This window comes from Ranitomeya variabilis, chromosome 2 (assembly GCF_051348905.1).
Source record: "Ranitomeya variabilis isolate aRanVar5 chromosome 2, aRanVar5.hap1, whole genome shotgun sequence".
Taxonomy (NCBI): Eukaryota; Metazoa; Chordata; class Amphibia; order Anura; family Dendrobatidae; genus Ranitomeya; species Ranitomeya variabilis.
This window is the reverse complement of record NC_135233.1, coordinates 657867778-657885333: the sequence shown is the minus strand read 5'-3', so window position 1 is coordinate 657885333 and position 17556 is coordinate 657867778. Positions and strand designations below refer to the sequence as shown.

Below are 17556 nucleotides of genomic sequence, written 5' to 3'. Positions count from 1 at the left end.
TAGATCAGGTAGGGAAGATATGCGTGATGGAGGAAAGATGATGAGTTCAGATTTGTCCACATTGAGCTTGAGCAATCGAGAGGAGAAGAAGGAGGACATGGCTTATAGACACTCCGGGATTCTGGAGAGCAGAGATGTGACACCTGGGCCAGAGAGGTAGATCTGAGTATCATCAGCATATTGATGGTACTGGAAGCCATAGGACATTACGAGTTGTCCCAGGCCGAGTGTATAGATTGAGAAGAGTAAGGGTCCTAGGACAGAGCCTTGGGGGACTCCAACAGAGAGGGGGCGAGATGAAGAGGTAGTATGGGAGTAGGAAATGCTAAATGTGCGGTTGGCAAGCTATGAGGAAATCCAAGATAGGGCAAGGTCTTGGATCTCCTCATACCTTGTCTGTTGTGCACACAACACCATTTCCAGGTGGATTCTGCCTTGAACCTGCCTAAAATATCTCTAAAAAAAAGTGAAATAGAATGAAATGCCATTCTGCGCATGTGTCCCATCTCTCGTCACTTCTTATAACCACTTCAGGCTTTGAAAGCTATGAAGTGACCAGTCCATTGTTCTGGCAGATCCCACTTGGAAGGCACCATTATAAGTGGTGGGATTACAAAAACATAAGGCAAGCAGTAAAGCCACGGCAAAAGATGTCAGAAAAGACGCTTCAGGGAAAGAAAAGCACAGCTGGTGTTTTCTTGGGGCATCTTCTGGCACAAAATGACGCGCGTATGCCGGAGTCTGAACGCTATCGGGCGCTCATACCCTACGAGGCTCACTATATGGGATGCCATATATAGGTGTACATAGCAGATTAGTCGGCTAATGGTCCTGTTCACACAACCATCATGTTTTCTGCAGCTTTTCTACACCAACTTCCAATTCTTTCACTTAGAAAGTAGAACTGAGCTGTTACCGCGTCTCCTGTCTGCTAAACCCTGTCATGGAGAAATTCTGCTGAAGCCCCAAGAGGTCGCTGGTGTGGAAATATAGAAAAGTCAGAGAATGTGGGGGGATGGTGAAGGCTAAAAAAGCAAGAAATGAAAACAACTTTCTTCCTATTTGCACGTTACAAAAAAAGGCAAAGCCTAGTGTAGTGGAGCAGGAGAATGGTAATGTGATAGCCCTGGTAACCTGAGGGGAAGGACACAAGCCCGGCCTGCAGCTCCGCACTGAGAGAGCGGGAGACCGGGACTGAGGACGGGGAGCCGTGAGGGAAGGAGGGGCGAGCAGCAGCAGCACAGTGTCACAGGAGATAGCAGAGGACGCTCCTCCGCACACGGTGCAGCCGGGACAGCAGCACAGGTCAGCCATCAGCACAGGTCAGCCATCAGCAGAGGTCAGCCCAGCCTGGGGAACTACAAGTGACCAGCGAGCTCCAGGCTCCGGCCAATGGAAAGGAAGCAGCTCCGAACTTAAGAGGCTTCGCACAAACTCTGCCTCCAACTTCTCCAATGAGCCAGAAGGCAGCAGCTCTTGTCTTCGTCAGGCGGATGGGTGAGCTCTTCCTGCCGGGCTGTGTAAGGAGGAGATATGATGAAGAAGACCACTAACAATAACCACATCAGCCATCATGTCCCCAAGAACAACGTGCACGGTGCCCCCAGTGCCAGGCTCCCCAGGTTGTCTCTGCGAGACTATGGCTTCTGCATGGCAACTCTGCTACTCTTCTGCCTGGGCTCCCTGTTCTACCAGCTGAACGGAGGACCCCCCCAGATTCTCCTGGATCTGCGCCTCTACCTGGGTAAGATGCCAGTTGTGCCCACTGTGCTGTGTGTGCTGGAGGTGGCTGACAGCACATCTGCCAGGCAGGAATGTATGAGATCAGTGCCTGTCACTGCCCTGCCACTGTGCCCTGTCACTGCCTTACCACTGTGCCCTACCATTGTGCCCTGCCACTGTGCCCTGTCACTGCCCTGCCACTGTGCCCTACCATTGTGCCCTGTCACTGCCCTGCCACTGTGCCCTACCATTGTGCCCTGTCACTGCCCTGCCACTGTGCCCTGTCACTGCCTTACCATTGTGCCCTGTCACTGTGCCCTACCATTGTGCCCTGTCACTGCCCTACTATTGTGCCCTGTCACTGTGCCCTGCCACTGCCCTGTCACTGTGCCCTACTATTGTGCCTTGTCACTGCCGTGCCACTGTGCCCTGTCACCCTGCCTATCACTGTGCCCTGTCACCCTGCCTATCACTGTGCCCTATCACCCTGCCTATCACTGTGCCCTGTCACCCTGCCTATCACTGTACCCTGTCACCGTGCCCATCACTGTGCCCTACTATTGTGCCTTGTCACTGCCGTGCCACTGTGCCCTGTCACCCTGCCTATCACTGTGCCCTGTCACCCTGCCTATCACTGTGCCCTGTCACCCTGCCTATCACTGTGCCCTATCACCCTGCCTATCACTGTGCCCTGTCACCCTGCCTATCACTGTACCCTGTCACCGTGCCCATCACTGTGCCCTGTCACTGCCCTGCGCTCTGGTGATGCAGCACCTGCAGCAGAGGCGCTGTGCAGATGGCGCCATGGGGCTGTACATACATGTGTGATCGGTGGCAGTGCTTATCACGTGTTACTACATCTGGTCGGCATTGTACTGCAGCCAGAGGTGTATCATCAATGACATGTGTCAGGCTGCGGAGCTGTTTCCCGGGAAGTTTAGACATTGCTGAGATTGCAGACACCGATTCTTCATATGTGGCAGAGTGTGTGTGAAGATTAGTTGGGGATTTTGTTCATATGAAACTATCAGCAGTTTCCTGTATATCAGTGTATGATACAGGAAAGATATATATCTTGGTACCGTGTTAGCCAGTAGAAAAAGAAATTAAAAGGTATCAACCACTGAGGACTCTCAATTCTAAATATCTTTCTATCAGTGTATGAGAAATCATTAAAATCATCAGAACATCTCACTGGTTAACTGTGCATTTAGTTGTTATAGGGGTATTCCGGTTTTGAGAAGTTATCACCTATCAATGGGAAACATGCAGACTTGTGCATTATGATGAGCTATTGGACTACAAAGGGCCAATATATTGGGCCCTCGTCTCTGTGTCCGCCAGTGCTCCTCACCATTCATTCTCCATAGGACTGACAGAGCGATGTACTCGGCGTTCTTCCTTCCCCTTGAATAATTCCTCATTAGTAGAACTACACACCTTCAATTCATCTATACTTCCAAACACCTAAAACAAGTTGTAGGCTACTAACGAAGAAAGAAAGACTATGTGTGCTCCTCTATGTCATGTATTGCAATTAAGTAAAAAAATTGTTTCATGCAATAAAACAAATATATAACAGTAGTTGAGTTTAGGCTGTGGACCCTGGCATACTCTGGCCAAACGTATCAAAAGAATAATCTTTTTATATATTTGTGCATATGTCTGGAGACTTTCCTGGTGTGTACACCAACTATACACCACAATTGTGATTAGCATTGAGCGTAACAAATACCTAAAAAAAAGGGTTTTACTTGAGGAAACTAATCTTATTAACCCCTTTCTGCCAGCTGACAGAATAGTACGTCAGCTGGCAGATCCCCTGCTTTGAGGTGGGCTCCGGCGGTGAACCCTCCTCAAAGCCGTGACATGTCAGCTGTTTTGTACAGCTGACATGTGCGCGCAACACCAGTTGACAGCGGCATTTAACTAGCGCTCCCGGCCGCTCGTCCGGAAGTGCTCGCACCGCTGACCCCGTCACATGATCGGGGGTCAGCGGTGCATTGCCATAACAACCAGAGGTCTCCTTGAGACCTCTATGGTTGTTGATGGCCGATTGCTTTGAGCGCCACCCTGTGGTCGGCGCTCAAAGTACACCTGGATTTCTGCTACATAGAGGTGATCTGTACTTCACCTCTATGTAGCAGAGCCGATCGAGTTGTGCATGCTTCTAGCCTCCTATGGAGGCTATTGAAGCATGCCAAAATTTTTAAAAAAAGTGTTTAAAAATATTAAAAAAATAAAAAATATATAAAAGTTCAAATCACCCCCCTTTCACCCCAATCAAAATAAAACTAATTAAAAAAAATCAAACATACACATATTTGGTATCGCCGCGTTCAAAATCGCCCGATCTATCAATAAAAACAAAGGATTAACCTGACTGCTAAATGGCGTAGCGAGAAAAAAATCAAAACGCCAAAATTACGTTTTTTTGGTCGCCGTGACATTGCATTAAAATGCAATAACGGGCGATCAAAAGAACGTATCTACACCAAAATGGTATCATTAAAAACGCCAGCTTGGCACGCAAACAATAAGCCCTCACCTGACCCCAGATCACGAAAATTGGAGACGCTACGGGTATCGGAAAATCGCGCAATTTTTTTTTTTTTAAAGCAAACTTTGGAATTTTTTTTCACCACTTAGATAAAAAATAACCTAGACATGTTAGGTGTCTATGAACTCATAATGACCTGGAGAATCATAATGGCAGGTTAGTTTTAGCATTTAGTGAACCTAGCAAAAAAGCCAAACAAAAAACCAGTGTGAGATTGCACTTTTTTTGCAATTTCATCACACTTGGAATTTTTTTCCCGTTTTCCGTTACACGGCATGGTAAAACCAATGGTATCGTTCAAAAGTACATCTCGTTCCGCAAAAAATAAGCCCTCACATGGCCATATTGACGGACAAATAAAAATGTTATGGCTCTGGAAATGAGGGGAGCGAAAAACGAAAGTGAAAAAAATGGAAAAAGCTCTGGGGGTGAAAAAAGTAACAGTCATTTTAATTTTATTTCATAAATCAACAGTACACATGAAAATAAGAAACTGTGTAATATATCTTATTACAGAAATCTGCTTCTTTCTCCGCCAGGACTGATTGATCATTCTCAAAATTCTTAATTTGCGTGTAAACTCTGTTTTCAGTGTATTATTGATTTATGAATCCATACTACACACAGTAGGTAGTAGGCTGTTTCAGGGGCAGAATAAGAGTCAGTTCAGGGTTCATGTGCCCCCAGCACCCAATGTATGACGTGGCATGTCACATGATGTTTTGAGAGGTCATGTGATAGGTCATAAAATGAACACACAGGTGCTGATGTAACGAGACACAGACGCCATTTTTTTCCCTTGTGTAGAACACTATAAATAACAATAGAGAATACTATGTAATAAGGGATGGCGTTACACATAACAAGAGGGAACCCTGTATACCTAGGGAAGGCGCTTTACACAATAAGGGAGTTTCTTTTGCAAACAAGAGTATTACTCCCATCCTCTCTCTGAAAATAAAGTAGCATTTTCAATTAAAAAAAATAATAGATACTTGAGATGTAATTTTCAGTGTAAACAGGCTTCTAATCACCCGATGAATGAACCAAACACTCACTTATCAGGTATCAGGTAAAATGATCTTTTGTGCAGTACAAAATATCAGCGTTCTCAGCTGTGCATCTTCCTGTGTAATCGGGACTCGCACTGCCAAGAACTATGGCAGCCTATGTGTGCTGAGCTATATATTACAGATCGCTCAGTTTGCATTGTTTACTGCAGTGCGCATGTGTAAACAGGCTATTAAACAACCGCCGATTGATAATGAATTATGATAAGCGGTCGTTTAGTGCCGCCAGTCCTACGTGTTAAACCCTTGTATGGTGCAGATGCAGAATAAATATTTTATCCAGTAACTTACCGCTGGCGTCTCACCTGATTGCAGCCATTTTTTATGTCTCCTCTTATTTATGTCCTAAAGCCGTGACGTGGGCACTACAGAGCTTTCCACCCTGATCACTGTGCCACTGAAAATAAAAGGGTTAAATATATTTATTTATTTATACACATCAATTTCCTGAAAAAACAATTCCCCACCTTGTGTCACTGAATACAGATATGCACCACACCATTAAGGCCACTTGCACAAATTGAGTATTTGGTCAGTTTTTCGCCTACAAAAAGTGAAAAATACGGAAGTGGTGATGTGTTTCTATTATTCTTTTCTTCTGATTGTTCCACTCCTGATTTTGGCTTACAGATACTGAGGTATAAAAATACTTACCTCCACCAATTCATTACCATTATATGTCCCCCTAATTAATTATAATTATATGTCTTCCCCCAATTCATTACAATTACATGTCTTTCCCCAATTCATTACAAATACTTACCTTCCAATTCTTTATGCATTGACCTCTCTGCCATCCTCCCCCAAATTCATTATGCATTCTCTTCTTCCCACCCCACCCCCAATTAATTCTAATATGATGCTTTCGCTCCCTTCCTCCTCCCCAAATTCATTTTGCAGTTTCCTCTTTCTCACTCCCAATTTTTATAGTATAATGCTATATCTCCCTCCCCCCCAAATTCATTAGCAATTTGCTCTTTCCCACTCCCTACCCACAATTTATTATAATATAATGTTTTCTATCCCATCCCCCCAATTCATTATAGTGTAATGGTCTCTCCCTCCCCCACCCCCACTTAATTCATTATTATGTAATGTCCTCTATTCTCACTCCGCACCCCCAGTTCATTCACTTTAAAGAAAAAAAAGAATAATGTACCTCTCCCTGCTACTCTGCTTCCTGTCTTTTGTGACCGTTGCGTGCCTCCTAAATGACACAGTCGCGCGATGAATAACTTACCTCTCCTGGCGATCCTCTGCTTCCTTCCGCTTGAGCCCTACACATACATGACTTCATCACCCTTGCTGAGTCATAGAGAAGGTAATGAGCAGGAAGCGAAGAATGGCTTCTTGTGGCTACACTATGTCTCTATTGCTGCCAGTGGAGCAGCAGGAACACCCTCTGCCGACGATAAGCGCTGACGATGGTGGTGCAAAAAATATGGTGAAGGCAACTTAACCATGGGTCCTCCTGGATCCTTGGTCCTCGGATAGTAGTCCAGATTGCCCTCTTTACAATCTGTCCCTGGGCAATTCACAGATCTCTTGTCCAGTAGGCACAAACTTCTATATGGCTGCTTTACTGGGGTCTTGCAAATTGGTTCACCTTTGTGCTTTTGACGTACCGTGCAGAAATGAAGCCTAGCTAATAAGTGTGTCCAAATCTGATAGCCTGGAATGTTATGTCATGGTGCACTTTTCAATTGCAATAAAGCAATTCACTTTTGCATGAAGGAATGCATATATCTCAGCAGGGAGGAAGTATGTGGCTGCAGAAATATAATCCTCTCTTTGCTCTGTCCCATATACATGGAGTGGGCAGCCTGCCATCAGCGACGCTAATAAACAGCAAAGAGCAGTCATTTCTAGCCAAGAAACTTGAATTTACACACTGAGGTGTTGGGATTAATTTCGCTTAATGTTAAGTGGATATCAGATATTAGTTGTCAGACTGGGAAATAGTGTTTGAATAAATGTAACTACTTTACCGCCTCTTAGGATTCATTATTAATAAATATTTATTTTAAAAACTCAAAGGTTCATACACATGGTTATAGCATGAGCTGCCAAAGAAGTGCGTGAATCTGCTCCTGCACCTCAATATGCCCCTGATTTTACAAGTCAGAGAGAAGAACATTGTGGCACAATTATTATATTTTTTTTCTTCTATACCCTAAGACAGTTGTAGGATTGCATTAGACCTAGCGATGGGGACACATGCTAGGTTGTTTTTGCCAACTTTATGACACTCTTGACTGACTGAGTTCAGGTCACATCATTGTCTTTAATCTATGAATGATTGGTAGACATGGCTCATTTTCCTTCTTTTTATAGGGTGTGATATTTTTTTTTTCTTCTTTTATATCCATGCTGATTGTGTGACTGCAGCCAGGATTCCAGAATGCGTATTGCTGAGTTAACATTCTAGTTTTGATGTCTCACAGACGCTCCTACTTGCCCATTGCCACAAGAATTTGTGCTCGGCTTGTGACCATATCCATTGAACTGGAGAATATTTCAAGGTTTAGCCTGGCCAGCTCAGCTTCAGAGAACTGGCTTTAAATTGGGCTGTGAAATCTTTTCTGGAACGTATGAAACCAGTACTACTGTACCCTGGTAAATAAAAATGTAGAAATATGGAAATGCAGCTTCATATTCTTAACTGTGTAATTAAACTGCGCGATTAGCAACCAGGCAGAAGAGCCAATGTTGTAAAGACGCTCTCTCTTGGTTCCATGTTTGACCTCTGCACAACAGCTGAGATTCATTACCAGCTGCGTTCTTGTTTTAGTACCAAGTATGTCAGCAGACTGAAGATGCTGCCATGACATTGCTCATTAGCTCAAGTTTCTTCATTTTACAAAAAGCACCCATATTACTATAATGATTTATTGGATAGCACCCCTAACAGGATGAATATTGCAACTTACGTATTTGGTGATTTTATCTCTGTGTTAAAAGTGTTGGAGTTCCAATACACCTTGTAGTTCAAAAGAAGAATACATGGTATTCCCCCGCAATGTCTAGATACCCGGTCTCTGTTCACGATGAAAGCTTTTGTGGTCAGAAGGATGACTATTTATTAGGCCTTTTTCACACGTCAGTGGCTCCGGTACGTGTGCTGACAGTTTCCTCACGTACCGGAGACACTGACTCACGTAGACACATTAAAATAAATGTGTCTCTGCACATGTCAGCGTGTTTTCACGGACCGTGTGTCCGTTTGCAAAACACGAAGACATGTCAGTGTTCGTGGGAGCGCACGGATCACACTGACCCATTAAAGTCAATGGGTCTGTGTAAACACGTACCGCACACGGATGCTGTCCTATCATAGGGGTGGAGCCGCATATTCATCCCTGTAATGAGCGGCACCACGTGACCGCTCACACTGGACAAGCTGCCGGCGCTGAGAGGAAGCATCGCGGGAGCTGGGTGAGTATTTTAATGCAAGCGGGCGGGCACACAGGGCGTGGGAGGCGGGAGGTGACCACAAACTTTATTTTAAACACAAAAAAACCCTAAAAACCTTGATTTGTCATTCCTTCTCTCCAGCGAACGCTGCTGGGGAGAAGGAATGAATGCCGGCTTCAGCACCACACGCAGGGGGGACAGCGCTTAACTCTAGCGCTGTCTCCTGCACGGTCCGTGTGGTCCTCAGTCGGCACACGGCTGCCGCACATGTGCCACACTGATGTGCCACGTGAGCACACGGACACGGATAACTCCGGCACCGATTTTTCCGGTACCGGAATTATCTGGACGTGTGAGACTGGCCTTAGTTCGAGTCTGTTCACATTTTCTTTTATTGATAAGCGAGGAGAATATCGAATGAATCCATAGGATCCTGTTCACCCAGTGTTTGCAGCACGGTGGTGGAATACCTTTATTTCTTACTGTACAAGAAATTGTACTACTATTCTATTGTTTATTCTTTTAGCTTATATAGCACCAATATATTTCACAGCACTTTACAGACATTGTCCTCATTCACAATCTAAATTCCCTACCAGTGTGTCTATGAAAAGGAATCATGAAGAGAACATACAAATTCCCTTCCCATTTGTTCTTTTGGGTGTATTTTAACCCAGTACTCCAATGTAACAATGTCTTCATGCTACTTACTGTATGTTTTCCTACACATAGGGACTAAAGTACGGTATACCATGCAGTATATGTTTTCTTTTTAAATAATGAGAGTATAGGCCAAAGTATTCCACTATATGCTTATGCACAGCATGTGTATATGGGCAGATCCTTAAAGGGAATTTGTCACCAGGTTTGCAGCATAATATAGGAAAAGAGACCCCGATTCCAACAAATTTGTTTCCTTGGTGCGCCAGTTGTGAAACTATGAGTTTTTAGGTCACAGTACAGCTTCCTGGGTACATTGCCTATTGACATTGAGCTGCTTATCAGAGGACGGGGCGTGGTCAGACCAGGGCTACCAGGAGCTGTAGTCCAGACAGTGATCTCTTGGTGATAAAACATTCATTGTATGGAAACAACAGCAGACAGTCTAATAGTGACACATTGCTGAAATCTGTGTCTCATTCCTCAGATTACTGTCCTCAGATTACTTGTCAAAATCCAGCTGACAGATTCCCTTTAAAATGTGGTGTACTTGCAGCTGTACTTTCCAGTGCATAGTAACATCAACGTTGTTCTATCCCTTGTGCTCATTTGTCCAGTATGATACCAGCGTTTGTGAGGATTGCACTACCTGTAATGTCTCAGCATACAGCTGAGGACCACGTGCTTTTGTGTGACCCCGTGCCTTTACCCATGATTTTCACACTGTGAGATTACTGCAATCATTGGTGTCTACTACAGTTTGGCACAAAATTGTGAGCATTGTCCTGAACAGTCATGTTTAGTAGTCAAAGATTAAAATGGGAGGGTTTAGCAAGTTACTTGTCATGGATATCAAGTTAAGTAAATCACTTTTAAGGAAAGCCTGAGGGGAAATTCAGGATTAGGTTCAAAATTACATAAGATTTACAAATATGAATGTAGGTTTACATTTCGGGAAATACAATCCATGCACACTTTTCAGAAATAAACATCACAGATTTAGGACGTGCTTTGGGTTTTTAGATCTTGTGGATTTATAAAGCCATGCTAACATGCAGCAGAATTGCCCTGTGAGGAATTTCTGTGAAATTCTGCCCATTTTCTGTGCATTTTACCATTTCTTTTAATTCGTGTGAAATTGTAGGTGAATGTAGAAATGATTCCGCAACAGATGGATATTTTAGCATTATTTGAGTAAGGCCTTGTACAACCCCATTTGCATGCATGAGTCTGTGCTTTGTAGTTTTACTGTGGAGTATGCACAGAAAGTCTATAATTTATAAACTGGGAATTATGGATGCAGAATTTTTGTTTTGCTTCCTCCGACAGGATAGCAGTAGTTTAAGGGTGTGTTCATGTGGTTTGACCGCTTTGCGTTTGTTGGCTTCAGTTTTTGGAAATTAGTCTCTATTATTTGCACATGGTCTCTCTCATTTTCAAGTGAAGAATTGCAGTTTAAGCAGCGCTACACTTTCCTTTTAGGCTGTGTGCACACCTAGCAGATTTTTCGCGTTTTTTTCGCGGTTTTTCGCTATAAAAACGCTATAAAACCGCGAAAAAAACGCTCACATTAAGCATCCTATTTAAAAGAATGCAATCCACATTTTTTGTGCACATGCTGCATTTTTTTCCTGAGCGGAATCGCATTCCAGAAAAAAACGCAGCATGTTCATTAAATTTGTGGAATCGCGGCGATTCTGCACACATAGGAGTGCATTGATCTGCTTACTTCCCGCATGGGGCTATGCCCACCATGCGGGAAGTAAGCAGATCATGTGCGGTTGGTACCCAGGGTGGAGGAGAGGAGACTCCTCCTCCACGGACTGGGCACCATATAATTGGTTACAAAAAAAAAGAATTAAAATAAAAAATAGTGATATACTCACCTTCTGGTGGCCCGATCTCCTCAGCGGCTTCCGTTCCTATAGATGGTGTGTGTGAAGGACCTGCGATGACGTCGCGGTCACATGAGCGCGATGACGTCGCGGTCACGTGACCGCGACGTCAATGGAAGGTCCTGCACACACAGCATCTATAGGAACGGACGCCGCTGAGGAGATCGGGCCACCAGAAGGTGAGTATAACCATTTTTTAAAATTATTTTTAACATTCTATCTTTTACTATAATGCGGCATAGGCAGCATCTATAGTAAAAAGCTGGTCACACTTGTCAAACACTATGTTTGACAAGTGTGACCAACCTGTCAATCAGTTTTCCAAGCAATGCTACAGATCGCTTTGAAAACGCTAGCATTCTGCAAGCTAATTATGCTTGCAAAACGCTAGTTTTCTGCGGGAATATGCATACCAATTCTGCATGCGATATACCCGCGGCAGGAGGCGCAGAATTTCCGCGGAAATTTCCGCGGCAATTCTGCAACGTGTGCACTTAGTCTTAGGCTTGGTTTAAATCTGGGTTGGCATTTAAGCTTCTTTGCTCCATGACAGCAGTGCCACATTAATCACATGACAAACGGTAATGGCCAGCGAAGAACCTCATTGACTATAATGGGGTCTGGTAGGTTTCATTTACAGCTACTGTCATTTTACCAGAAAAAAATACCACTGCATTTATGACAAAATATGTAATGGCAGCTACAAATAAGGATTCCTGAGCTTAATGGGGTTTTCCCGTGAACAAATTTCATTTTAATCAAAAGATTTTACAATTAAAATAATTTCCACAACTGGATGTGTTAAATAAAATGTTCCTGTGCTGAGATAATCTTATAAATGAGCCCCTGTTGTGAACTGTGTAGTGGCCGTGTCTGACCGTACAGGAACATGGCCTAATCATACCACAGCTACTGGGCAGGGAAGGAAGTAAAAGAGACTAAACAGACAGCACGAGATCACAAATAATTATTTCTGGGAGGTAAAATATTTCCCTGCCTGTTTTTAAACAATGTTTTACCTCCCAAAAAAATCAGCTGTGATCCCGTACTGTTATGTCTGAGGTATGATCAGACCATGTCCCTGCACCGTCAGACACAGCCATTACACTTAATAATACACTGCTCAAAAAAATAAAGGGAACACTAAAATCCCACATCCTAGATATCATTGAATGAAATATTTCAGTTGCAAATCTTTATTCATTACATAGTGGAATGTGTTGAGAACAATAAAACCTAAAAATGATCAACGTAAATCACAACTAATATCCAACGGTGGTCTGGAGTTGGAATGATGCTCAAAATCAAAGTGGAAAATTAAGTTACAGGCTGATCCAACTTCAGTGGAAATGCCTCAAGAAAAGGAAATGATGCTCAGTAGGGTGTGTGGCCTCCACATGCCTGTATGATCTCCCTACAACGCCTGGGCATGCTCCTGATGAGGCAGCAGATGGTCTCCTGAGGGATCTCCTCCCAGACCTGGTCTAAAGCATCCACCAACTCCTGGACAGTCTGTGGTGCAACGTGACGTTGGTGGATGGTGCGAGACATGATATCCCAGATGTGTTCAATCAGATTCAGGTCTGGGGAACGGCCGGGCCAGTCCATAGCTTCAATGCCTTCATCTTGCAGGAACTGCTGGCACACTCCAGCCACACGAGGTCTGGCATTGTCCTGCATTAGGAGGGACCCAGGGCCAACCGCACCAGCATATGGTCTCACAAGGGGTCTGAGGATCTCATCTCGGTACCTAATGGAAGTCAGGCTACCTCTGGCGACACAGCAAACTTTCTTGCCACAGCTTGCATTGATGTGCCATCCTGGATGAGCTCCACTACCTGAGCCACTTGTGTGGGTTGTAGAGTCCGTCTCATGCTACCACAAGTGTGATAGCACAACCAACATTCAAAAGTGACCAAAACATCAGCCAGAAAGCATTGGTACTGAGATGTGGTCTGTGGCCCCCACCTGTAGAACCACTCCTCTATTGAGTGTGTCTTGATAATTGCCAATAATTTCCATCTGTTGTCTATTCCATTTGCACAACAGCGTGTGAAATTTATTGTCAAACAGTGTTGCTTTGTAAGTGGACAGTTTGATTTCAGAGAAGTTTGATTTACTTGGTGTTATATTCTGTTGTTTAAGTGTTCCCTATTGTTTTGAGCAGTGTATTTATTTCAGCACAGAAAGGTTTTTAACACATCATATTGTGGTACTTATTATTCTAAGGTCTATTGATTAAATGTACTTTGTCGGGAGACCCTTTTAACCTACAAGTAATGAATTTTACAGCAAAGGCCCCAGTGGCTTTGTATGGTGTCATGATGTTGGTTTTTAGATGAGCCATTACAAATCTGTTATGATCCTTCAAATTTTAGCTTTTATCCAATTTATTTTTTCCCAATTTGGTATAGAACGGTTCAGTCAAATTATAAGTTTTTTTTTGCTATGTTATACTGAGGGAAGCCTGATGGGATTTAGCTATCATAAATGTGAAAAGAATCAACATGTGTGCTGTTATAATGCTACTACCAGAAATTAGGTGCCAGCATGATTTGTGGGCTAATAGAGTGAGATGTCTGACTATGTATGTATTGTACATCACACTCCTGGATTCCTTTAAGTAACATATAAATACATACATGCATAGCTTTGAAAAAAGTATTCATACCCCATGAACCTTTCCACATTTTCTCATGTTATACCAAGAAACTTAAATCTTGTTAGCATTTTATGTGATATACCAACACTAAGTAGCAAGTATCTGTGAAGTGTAAGGAAATTATAAATTATATATATTTACACACATCTGACTGCACATTGATTGCTTGGAGAGCGACGTGAGATTCTCTTACATTAGACTTAAATTATTATTATTATTATTATTAATGTTTGTATTATCACAGCTATTATAAGTGGAGAATCTTATACTGTATTTGCCTACTGTAAATATTCAAACAAATCATCGCCAATGTTTTTGTAGTGTAAAAAGCAGAACATGCTTACTTTGCAGAATGTAAATAATTTGGGCAACTAAATGGTAAAGTACTTTCATCATACTTCATGGAGAGTGTTTTGGCCGGCTCAGAGCTATTCATGCTTTGCCAGTGTTTAGCTCTTTCACTTTGTTTTAGGAGTACCTTGCTGTCAGTTTCTTGATGCTGTTCCCTTTAGAAAATCAGTAATATCAGTGTTACATACTATGAGCGTTACTTGCAGGGATTAAAATCTATAAGACTGATCAGCTAATATAAGAGTTAACAAGGGAACTTGTATAGGTATGGACTGATCGTAACATTTATCCTATTCTCCTACACTGGTTATGTGTGGACAGACAATGGCATTTTCATCCAGTCGCAGAATTCAACTGTTACTGAGTATTTTATCTTCCTTTTCTACAGACGAGGTTAAAGTGCCAGGAGCTCTACCGCAGTCCGGCAGTAATGAATCCAACTTTTACCAGCAAAGCAGTATAGGACGGCTAAAATATTTATAGAGTTACTGTGCTTTTGGTAAATGTGCTGCTTTGTCAAGCAGGCAATATTGTCATCAGTGCTAGTTTGTAAACTATCCCAACAATGTAAACATGGATTGAAGTGAGACACTGCAAGGACAGAATAATATGCACAACCCTACCTTTTGTTTTCTAAACCTAAACAAACATTTATTCTACTTTAGGTTGTACTGAAGAACTGTATTAATCGGTACACTTTTGTGCCATGTTTCAAGTTTGTTCATATTTCTGCCTTATTAGATCTGCCACTGTCATCTATCATGTTATTAGAATTGAAAATATTTAAGAGCAGTGAAAGCTTTTCCATGAAGCTCTAGGCCAGACAGACAGCTCAGAAAACATGTCAAAGCTCATTGCTCACAGTAATCATCTGCTCCTATCTGCAGCAGTTATGGCCATACATATCAGATTCCTGTCTGCAATATGCTGGTCAGGCGGACAGCAATCGTGCACCATAGGAATGACAGGATTAGATCGCTGACAAACACCATTGAGGGTGGAGAGCCGTTGTCCAAACTCTGAGTGGACGGGGTTAACATCAATGGTGAGCTGGAATTCACATTAACATCTAATGAAGGCAAATGATAATGTTTTCCACAAACTGTTTGGAAACAGTTTGTGGAAGGATGTTTTTTGATTTACATGACAATGCCTCTGTGGACAAAATAAATCCATATAAACATTGTATACAACACTTTGTGCAGACCAGTCAAGTTTTTTCACACTGAATCTAGACCTCAGTTGAAGGCTGGGGTCACACTTGGCGTAAGACAATACGCCACGTATTATACGTCCGTACTACGGCCGTAATACGGAGAAATGTTCCCAAAATATTGATCCGTAGTCAGGGTGTTTCAGCGTATTTTGCGCATGGCATCCTCCGTATGTAATCCGTATGGCATCCGTACTGCGAGATTTTCGTGCAGGCTTGCAAAACCGACATCTAATGGATTTATGTGCTCAAATGTTCGGGAAAACATATATACAGTATATATATATATATATATATATATATATATATATATATATATATATATATATCATTGAGACACATATATATATATTCTGTATTTAGATTTCATTCAGCGCGATATCTGTGAAAAGTCGGTCATTCAATTGCCGGCTTTTCATTTCTCCTGCACAAACCCGACAGGATATGAGACATGGTTTACATACAGTAAACCATCTCATATCCCTTTTTTTTTGCATATTCCACACTACTAATGTTAGTAGTGTGTATGTGCAAAATGTGGGCGCTGTAGCTGCTGAAATAAAGGGTTAAATGGCGGAAAAAATTGGCGTGGGCTCCCGCGCAATTTTCTCCGCCAGAGTGGTAAAGCCAGTGACTGAGGGCAGATATTAATAGCCAGGAGAGGGTCCATGGTTATTGGCCCCCCCCTGGCTACAAACATCTGCCCCCAGCCACCCCAGAAAAGGAACATCTGGAAGATGCGCCTATTCTGGCACTTGGCCACTCTCTTCCCACTCCCTGTAGCGGTGGGATATGGGGTAATGAAGGGTTAATGCCACCTTGCTATTGTAAGGTGACATTAAGCCAGATTAATAATGGAGAGGCGTCAATTATGACACCTATCCATTATTAATCCAATTGTTTGAAAGGGTTAAAAAACACACACACATGATTAAAAAGTATTTTAATGAAATAAACACAGCGGTTGTTGTAATAATTTATTGTTCTCTCAATCCATTTGCAGGCCCTCGCTTGGCAAAATAATAAACGCACAAGATACATACCTTCTGATGTCCGGTCACGTCCAACGAGGTAATCCATCTGAAGGGGTTAACTAATATTACAGGCAGGAGCTGCGATAAACCACTCGCTCGTGCCTGTAATCCCCCGGGTGCTGAAAGGAAAGCAGTGATCTATACTTACATTGAGTTGCGGTGATGCGCCCCTGCTGGATGTTCTCATGAACTGCAGCCTGGGAACTTTTTCCCACGCTCCAGGTCATATGAGGACATCCACCAGGGGGCGCATCACCGCGACTGAAGGAAATGTAGGTCAATGACCAACATTTCATTCATTCGCCGGGGAATTACAAGCACGAGCACCGCTGCATTAGCAGGGCTCGTGCCTGTAAAATAATTAACCCCTTCAGATGGATTACATCGTGGGAAGTGATCGGACATCAGAAGGTATGTATCTTGTGCGTTTATTATTTTGCCAAGTGAGGGCCTGCAAATGGATTCAGAGAGCAATAAATTATTAAAACAACCGCTATGTTTATTTCATTAAAATACTTTTAAATCATGTGTGTGTGTGTTTTTTAACCCTTTCAAACAATTGGATTAATAATGGATAGGTGACATAATTGACGCCTCTCCATTATTAATCTGGCTTAATGTCACCTTACAATAGCAAGGTGGCATTAACCCTTCATTACCCCATATCCCACCGCTACAGGGAGTGGGAAGAGAGTGGCCAAGTGCCAGAATAGGCGCATCTTCCAGATGTGCCTTTTCTGGGGTGGCTGGGGGCAGATGTTTTTAGCCACGGGGGGGCCAATAACCATGGACCCTCTCCTGGCTATTAATATCTGCCCTCAGTCACTGGCTTCACCATTCTGGCGGAGAAAATTGCGCGGGAGCCCACGCCAATTTTTTTCCGCCATTTAACCCTTTATTTCAGCAGCTACAGCGCTGAAATTTTGCACATACACACTACTAACATTAGTAGTGTGGAATATGCAAAAAAAAGGG

The 17556-nt window shown here is 43.0% G+C and overlaps 1 protein-coding gene across 1 annotated transcript in view; it reads left to right on the top strand.

The window, feature by feature from the left end:
* Positions 1 to 1079: 1079 nt before the first annotated feature.
* Positions 1080 to 17556, top strand: part of UST (uronyl 2-sulfotransferase) — a 478891-nt gene continuing 462414 nt past the window's right edge. The window contains exon 1 of the mRNA XM_077289186.1: positions 1080 to 1744. Coding sequence (XP_077145301.1) covers positions 1534 to 1744 — 211 coding nt within the window. The 5' untranslated portion in view covers positions 1080 to 1533. The remainder of the gene's footprint in view (positions 1745 to 17556) is intronic.